General features: G+C 31.4%; 1 protein-coding gene across 1 annotated transcript; it reads left to right on the top strand.

Moving 5' to 3' along the window:
* Positions 1-5,005: 5,005 nt before the first annotated feature.
* On the top strand, positions 5,006-9,097 carry LOC115890285. Its single transcript, XM_030910463.1, has 3 exons — positions 5,006-5,131; positions 5,242-5,466; positions 8,732-9,097. The coding sequence occupies exons 1-3, from the start codon at positions 5,006-5,008 to the stop codon at positions 9,095-9,097; spliced, it is 717 nt and encodes a 238-aa protein (XP_030766323.1).
* Positions 9,098-9,311: the final 214 nt, after the last annotated feature.

Genomic DNA, 9,311 nt, shown 5'->3' with positions numbered 1-9,311 from the left:
GAACTAGCTTGTTTGGAAAGCAATTTGACATTCGTGACGTCAGCACTCCGGCAGTCTAACGTATCGCTAATTATTGCCATTCGCAAATATATTCCAGATACGTATAGTGAACAAGTGAACCGTTCGCAGTGCCCGGAAATAATTTTGATATTTGATTTTTATCGTGATGGCTTTTTATAAAAGTGAAGAATTTAGTAAGAAAAATATTAATGATGAAGATGAACGTGTACGGATTCATGAATGGTCACGATCACGGTCACGACACTATAGAAATGTGAGGTATGTATGTATATATACTCGTATATATAGAATTAATGGCATTAATTTGCAATAGCACCTCGAACCCACAGTTTCATTATGGAGCCAGATTAAACAAATCAGAATGAGTATTATGTTACCGTAAAAGCCCGAATATTGGTTAAACGTAGGGTTACCCACGTAGGAGCCCGAAATATGCAAAAAAGGTCACTTTAGGTTAAGTTTAGATTAGGCCTATATTTTTATTAATGCAAAACCAACTAAAACCTAATTCTAATATAACCTAAACTCACTCCCTCTTTTGCATATTTCGGGCTATTACCTGGGTATTTCTAGGTTTAACCAATATTCGAACTTACGGTGTAAATTTATGGACGGTCCATAAATTTAAATTCGCCGTACAAAAAATAAGTAATAGTTACTGTAGATAAAAATAAATTAAAATATAGTTCCACGATAATTCAGTTTGCAGCTTCTTTTCATCATACCTAGTAAAAACCCGTCACAACCACTACTCATAGTATGTATGCCTATGTATTTTTAAACATCATTATGAGATTTAAGTCATAGGTGCCCATAATATGAGTAGCGGTATTGACGGTTTTTTGTTATGATGAAAATGTTGTGTGATATGAAAAAGCAACAAAATATATTATCGATTGCAGCAACTATACCTAGTTTTACATTCAGTATGTCCAATTAATATAGAAAATTATTTGTTAGCTTCTTAAACAAAACAGACCCATAATAATTCAAATCTTTATCATCCAAGACTTCCAAGAATTATAGAGTAATCTCACGTCAAAACTTTTTAAAATTATTGCATGCCTTAAATGTTTGCAAAATTAACAAAAATATGTCTTTGATTACCTGCAATTAATATATTTGGTCCAATTTATCAGTTCTGCATCATATCCGAAATTCAGATTGTGTGTGACACAACGAAGAGTCAACGTACAACGTGAACGATAAGAAAATGGCAAGTAAAAAAAATTGTAAAGTCTTAATTACTAATTACACAGTCTTGAGTTCTCCTGCCTAAAATCTATATTGCCTTCCCTAAGATTTTAAATATAAATGATTGAAATTCATACAAGTTTACCACAATTTAAACTTAAGATAATTATTTAATTATTATAAATCCATAGTTATATTAAAATATAACACTTACGAAGTTACTAAATATTAACTATTTCTACTTAATCATTTAATAATTCTGATAAAAACACGCTTGATTATTTATTTTAGAAATCATACGGGCTATAATCATTAATATGACTATATTAACAATACTTAAATCAAAATTTATTTGAAGGAATGCTACTGTATTACAATAATTGTAAAACAAGTATATAATAATAACTCGGAATAATTATTAAAAACTGCTCATCTTGTTATAGATGTCGGCGTCTTGTCTCTATTATGTGTGTGCCATTTGTGTTTTTTTTTTATTAGAATTATTATTTTTAGCATATTTGGTATACTCTATGAAGTTATTTTTAAGTGCTCCTGTCCAATTTCAATTATTAAAGTGCCTTTAGATACAACACTAAAATTGATTAATTGGTGTATAGTAATTTGTATTATGGGTTTGTTTATTTTTTATGAAATTATTTTTTCCTATTAAAATAAACATAGCTTACTAAATCACTAGCTAGCCATTTTTAAATACAGGTTGTTAATTAAGCATCTGGGCCAAACTTCAGGAGGTGATTCTTTGAGTGTTTTTAAGGTAAAAAGTTCATATAAACATGTGTCCGGAAATGTATAATTTAAAGATACAGGGATGTCAAGGTGTTTTCTAATAGACTTTTTTATTAATGTCTCAAAGATCCGTTAGCCGATTTTGTTGAAATTTCGCCAAGTGTTGTGAAATTTAATAAGTTAGCACTAATTAAATGATAATTATTATTTACAAACAATATTTAAAACGATAAAAACTCATCCCAATAATAAATATTTGGCACCGCCTTAAATTCATTTGTTTTACGTTGGCGGGTGGAAACCATGTAAGCTTTTTCTTTGTCCTAAGTTGTTAATTAAAAAAATAATTATCATATAAAAATATATAGGTCATAGCCTAAATTTTTATCACCAAAATATATCCAGCAGATCCGATGAGAACCGAATTATTATATGTTTTGGAACTTAATGATGTAATTAATTATTCCCTTTAATGCATCGATTGTGCGCATTATCCTACGCGCCAAGAAAAAATATTGCATTAGTCTAAATTTATTATTTATTTTATTCCGCTCTCCGATTCTATAATTTGCCCCCTGCTTCTCATACGGAAAGACTTAGATTAAAATAGCCCAACTGTACTTAACAACCCATGTCTTGACGCATATTCTTTTTTATAATAATATCGGCTTTCCCAGACTAAACATCCATATCCATAAAATAGTTGGCCCACTAATAAGACCTCATTTCGGCCTTCGGACGGCCTTGCTCTATTCAGCTGTCGAGTTACGTGTTGACAAGTTGATTAGGCAGGTTATTGAACTCCATGTCGCCTCTAGCATGTCGTTTTTTCAAAGATGGGTCCCATATAAACGCGGCCAGAAGTATTTTCAATACTAAAATATCCTAATACATTGCATTGCTTCCCTTGGCTGCTATAACTGCCTGTATACGTCCGTTCATACTGTCATTGAGGCTACATATATTATATTGCGTTATGCTTTCCCATTCTTCTTTAAGAACTAAGCGAAGTTCAGTTAACGAACCTGGGATCGCTTCGCGACCTCTAACCCTCCTGCCAAGCATGTCCCAAACGTCGAACATGATGGGCAGTATATCGTTCACAATAATCACCAAAGTCGGCTTCTCATATTGAAAAATAACTTAAAAAAAAATGATAATTGAAAAAATTGCAAATTGGTGGTGTCAAGTTCATTTCGCTCTTAAAAATTAACCAAGGCATATATTGACATGATCCAAAAAATAAAATGCTCAGGAGACACGGTTCTGACCGTAAAATTATATTTTAAGAAAATTAACACACGAAATTATTGCACAGGGTGTTTTAGAGTTAAGGTAAAAAAAACAACCCCTCGATTAACACTGTATAATATGCCACATATTAAAGTTTATAAAAAACTGACTTTAAAAATTAGAGTTAATATAATTATGTACAGGTTGATAAAAAATTCATAAAAATAGGGCTAAAAATAACCACAATATAAACTTTAAATTTGACCAAAAATTTCTCCGTTACGTTTTTTTTGCATCTGAGTGTATAAAAACTAACAAAATTTATACATTCAGTTTTTAATAATTATAAAACACCAAAAATATACTACATTTACAAATAAATAAATATTCAAAAAATGTGTCTCACTTTGTATTATTTCTCAACTTTAATGACTTATTCAATTAGAAAAACCTCACCAATAGCATTATATAATTCACATAAAGTATATTGTTCCAGGTATTGTGCAAATGCAATTTAAATTGTAAAGCAATATCGCATGCACAAAAATTAAATCTCTTCCACGAATTTTACGGTTTGAATGACCATGTAAAGCAAAATACGTATGCAATGGGTCTCATACACGTATGTGCTATCAAGAGGAGAAGGCATGGAACCTACGAGAGGCTAGAAGAGATCAAGAGACAGGTTACGCTATCCTTCACCTTGCCTAATGGAGAAGGCAACATCTTACAAGTGTGTAGAAACACTTTTTGCGCGGTGTTTGGAATAACTCCGAGACAAATTCAAACTTTAAGTTGAAAAAACAAGGAGACACAGTATACAAAGAAAGGAGAGGTAAGCTGTACAGGAAGTTCACACCAGAAGATAAAGAATTTATTAGTCACATTAATGAATTTCCCGGAGACGTGGGACATTACAACCGCTCGAAAAGCGACAAGCAATATCTGAGCTTCGATCTTAATATAAATAGACTTTACTCGGCGTTTAAGGAAGCTCATCCTGATTCTATAGTAACCTATCGTTTTTACTTTGAAATGTTTAAAAAGAAATTTCCCAATTTAAGTTTCCGTAAGCCGAGAACAGATATCTGCGCTACCTGCGATTTACTACACATGTAAACCAGAGATCTCCACCGTGGAGCTGTGAGACCTTGTCGTGGTGGTGGGCCATAGTAACTGCAATGATTTGATGAGCGATGCCGGCGGAAGCGTTAATGCTTCTTGGTCCAACCTTGCCGGTAAGGTCTGAGATGAGCAGCGAAACTAAGAACAGCTCAAAAACCTGGCAGTAGGTTAAAAATTCAAAAATCGAAGATGGAAGATAAAACAAAAAATAAAATACCCCAGGGCCCTTATTCTTGAATGTCCGGGAAGGGATGATTCCCGGGAACCTACCCAGGTAGGCTAGCCCACTTTTACTCCCGGGAACAGAAAAATCGTATTCTTGAACGCCTAGGAATGTGCACAGTGTTGCCACTTATGCAAGTGTCAATCAGAATGTAAAAAATGCGTTTTTAAGACCCATCCTTGGCCCAACCTCCAATAAAAGACGAAGAACTGGAGGAAGGACATGACAATGTAACCTTACATTTTGGTTTCGTGTCATTTTTTATTTTTTATTAGTTTTAACTCTACTCTTTATAATTGCACGCTTTGAACGTCATAGTGTCATTCATCATTAATTAGTTTTAACATCTATAGTTCAGTCACATACATATTAATACAAGTGGCAGAACATGAGCTAAAAAATAGGCAGCTTTCTGCCACACAAAAACGAATATTGGTTGACTTTGTATACGCAAGACCCGAAATGCAAAAGGGCAAACTTACCCCAGCGTATACAAAAAAGGTAGCAACAGCACTGTGGGAGCAGATAACTGCAACATTAAATGCTACACCCGGAGGAGCTATAAAAACACCAACTCAGTGGAACAAGGTAAAATTTATATTATACAGTCATTTTTAACAATATTTCTTTTTTTAACGATTATCAAATATTAGTATATACATTTCCATAAAAAAATATTGTTCTTTGTTTCCCCATAGACCTGGAGAGACCTTCGAAAGAATGTCAAAAATAAAGCTTCGAAAGAAAAGCAGTACAGGAATGGTACAGGAGGTGGTCCACCAATGCCTCCACCACCACCAGAGTTGGACAAAACTACTGATGAAAAATTTTTAGAAATTCTAACACCTATAGCAGTGGAGGGGAATGAAGTTCCTGATTCATTTTTCTTAAACGTTGATGTAATTTTACATATTATCGAGGAAGTAAGTCAATCACTAGTTATACTTTTCATTAAATATAGTGTCAAATCAAAAGCGACCACCACACTGTTTTAACAAACCCATCTACAAGTAGCTAATTTCACCTCTATTTTAGTATTGAAAATACTTCTGGCCGCGTTTATATGGGACCCATCTTTGAAAAAACGACATGCTAGAGCCGCATGGGTTCGATAACCTGCCTGTCAACACGTCGATAGTTTAGCCGGCGTTATAGGAATATGGAATAGGGCAAGGTCGTTCGAAGGCCGAAATGAGGTAGAGGTCGTAAATAAAATGATCCATAATGGTAAAATATGCTTCGAAGTGTTAAAAGTGTTGAAAATTGATTAAAATCTGTTAGGTTTAAGATATTGGTGAGTACTTTTTGAGCTTTAAGTCAAGTATGTAGGTGTGAGAAATATTATGTGATTTATTCGATTGTATAAGCCGTGAAGCTAATAGGGTGTGTGTTATATTTCATGAATATTTCATTTTATTTTGTTCGTAACTGTGAATCTTGTAAGTTCACACTGTATTCGTAAACAATAAGGTATTATCCTTGTTATGGTACTTACGCTTAATTTTATATGTATGTATATAATTTTGTATTCTCTGTTTAATGTATTTGTACACAATTTTTTTATATATTTTTTAATTATCATATTATTTAACAGTATCAAAAGTAATGTTGCCTCCCATTTTTATACAGGGCGGTAAAGTTTTCAGGAAAATCAGTTTTTTTTATAATAACACTGATACTATTTTAAATATCTTTATAAAATTGAGTACACGTCTTCCATGTATCAAGATGTATTTTTTCATATAAAAACAGTTCTGTAATTTTTATTTCAGTTGCGTCCTTACGGGATTGGATTAGTTAATTAAATTTAATTTCTTGAGTTTCTTAAGAGTTTAATAGCGAAGTGCTTTAGACTTTAAATCGATACATATGATAATATTCTTTTTTCTCCGAAATTATGGAATTGTCTAGTTGTAAAATTTATTGATTTTAGTATACTTTAGTTGTTATCAATATAAGTTAAAAAGACGCTAACTTCCTTATTGCATTTTTTAATTGATTAGCAATTTTTTTGATTTTATCCAGTGTGTAAGCCACCAATGCACATGTCATATTTTGCACCCATACCTCATATTTGTATTTTACCACATTTTAAATTTATATGTATGCATGTATGTTATTTTTGATTGTAATATAATATTTGCTAAACTTTCTATCATGTTTTATGTATTTGTATATCATTTTTTATAACTCCCGTAATTTTCACATTATTTTACAGTCGACATCAAAAATAATGTTGTCTCTGCACTTTGACGTAATATACGTATAAGTATTTGTTTACTCGCCTATTTTATAAACATCATTACTTGAAAAAAAATACCTATTTGGCTTATTTAGGTATATCCACTAATTTACTTGCACTTTTCGAAGTAAAATTCATTTTCGAAATACAAGACGTTTTTGAAAATGAAAATGTCTAAGCACCTCTCGTATCCCAACGATCTCATAACTTATCGAAAAGGTAAAAACTAATGGTCGTGTAAATTTTGAACCTATTGAATTATGCTAGAACTGCTTTTTCCTTGTAAATTATGACAGTTAAAACTTAATTATTTTTTTTTAATTTCATTATCTCTTGGATGGTCTATTTAATCATTATCAATTTGTTGTTCTCCTTTGTGGCTTTATAAAATAATATTTTTACGTATTTTTACTTTTAAATTATAATTGACAACGACAAATCATAGGCTAGTCTTTGCAGTATAACTTAATTCAAAATTGGTAGCAAATTTCCTTAATTAACCTAGCATAAGTCGTAATACAGATTATATCAGTGTAGGAGTAATTAGATCGGAAGTCATAAGTTGAATCGGATATAAAATGCAAATATAATGTATAAATATAAAATCCAATAGTTCACGTGATGACTCGTATCAAGTGGTCTGTGGTACCTTTTAAAAAATGGCGGATAAGCGAAACGGTTCATCGTTCACTAACTGAATCTTCGTTAAAAAAAATCTTAAATACTAGAGAAGATGAAAAAAAAGCTAGAAAACTTAAATTAAACGTCAAACGTTGTCGAGCCTATAGAAATCGCAAGAAAATTGTTAAAGTTTTATCAGTAACTACAATCGGTACTTCTTCTTCGACCTTGGAAGATTTTGAAGGACCATCAGAGACAAAAGGAAATATAAATCAGGAAGGTAAGTAATAATACCTAATATGAATATGGTTAATAAATATTACCGTGACTTACCACTGGTGTATATACGGATATGGAAAACGTCTCGGAGAGTCAAGATAATAAAAAATGATTTTCATAAGAAATAAGAAGTTTCTTATTCGCAGCATTTCAAAAATATTTTATGACAGGCGTCTGGACAAGCACACATGTCAAAGATATTAAAATTGAGGGGCTTAGAATCCTAATCCGGCGTCCGTTTGTCGTTCATCGTTCCGTTCCAACCAAACCAAACCAAACCAGTAAAATTGAAATATTATCTGTCATTTTTGAAATAAACCAATAAAACTGGTTAAAAACAACAAGAGACGACGCATGACGGATTTATATTTAAACCCATCCATAGCTAACTTAAAAAATATTGCAAACTTTTTTTAGTAAAATAAATAGATTGGTATGAGATGTCATCTGCTTTTATTGTCATCGTCTGTCTTACCCGAGAAAAAAAAACAGAGTATACATCGATAATCTAATCAAACTGGTAGTTTCGACCTTTAAACCGATATTAATTATTATTACGTTTACTTTCTTATTTTTCCGAATTAATATTAAAAATTATAGGTACTCTACCGTTAAAATCTGAAATTTTGTTTCAGATTTCAGATTTATATTTAATTAATAAAGTACAATGCAAGAAACAACATAATGAAACCACCATCACTAAGTGTCAAGATTTTATATTTATGGTTATTACTTTAGAAAAATAATAAAAACTTTTTGTGACCAAATTTTATTTTTACATTAATTTTTATTAATGTAATTTATTTTTGCTGCTTACCGCCACGACCTTACATTGCATGGTTTCTGTAACCAAGAAATAAATATCACAGTTCAGTATTAAACATTATAAGGGTGACCGTAAAGTATTGAATAAGTTCATTTAAAATTAAGGGGTGTGTAAAAAAAAGTTTTTTTCTTCGACAACCGCCGACTTGTGTCTGGTATTTTCAATACGCCTATGATGGTTGCGCATGTTGCAGAATCTGTGAATTTTTTGTCTATTTTAGAAAGAAAATGAATCTAATATTGAGATTATAGATGAAAATAGCATGGAGCCTGTTGCTGCAACTTTGACACCAAAAAAAAAAGAGAAAAATTACCCTGCACACTGTAGAAAACACTGTATCAAAAAATTCAAGAAAAAAAGTGTGAACTCTTCCAGATTAAGCCATAGCTTAAGAAATAATGAAAAGTTCCTAATGATAAGCCAACAAGGAATGTCAGCAACAGAAAAATATCAAAAGAAAAAGTTACAGTTGTTAGAAGAGCGTTTTAAAATAAAGCAGGAGTATTATGAAAAAAAAATTAAAGTTATTGAAAATATTTCGGAAAATGTTGAAATGATAGCAAACAAAATTGTTCATATTTTTTAATTTTAGTCAATTTGTTATGGCAGAAACTTTTTTGGTTTGTTGTATGTTTTATTTGGGGTTTGGTTAGTGATGTTCTATGTATAACAAAATATATTAGTTCAAATAAATAATTTTGAAGTTTTTATTATATATGATATATCAAAAAAAGTTATTAATTATAATGTTTCGCTGAATTTCTCTTGCAGCAACCAGATCTGGATTAACTGCTCTAATA

This window comes from Sitophilus oryzae, unplaced genomic scaffold (genome assembly GCF_002938485.1).
Source record: "Sitophilus oryzae breed Bouriz unplaced genomic scaffold, Soryzae_2.0 scaffold_860_pilon_pilon, whole genome shotgun sequence".
Classification (NCBI taxonomy): domain Eukaryota; kingdom Metazoa; phylum Arthropoda; class Insecta; order Coleoptera; family Curculionidae; genus Sitophilus; species Sitophilus oryzae.
This window is presented reverse-complemented; position numbering and strand designations above follow the sequence as displayed.

Bases quoted from the DNA above. Each gene is read 5' to 3' on its own strand.
- LOC115890285 (XM_030910463.1), top strand. From the start codon at position 5,006: ATGCAAAAGGGCAAACTTACCCCAGCGTATACAAAAAAGGTAGCAACA. The intron at 5,132-5,241 runs GTAAAATTTATA...GTTTCCCCATAG, and splicing joins CACCAACTCAGTGGAACAAG to ACCTGGAGAGACCTTCGAAA. The intron at 5,467-8,731 runs GTAAGTCAATCA...TGTCTATTTTAG, and splicing joins TTTTACATATTATCGAGGAA to AAAGAAAATGAATCTAATAT.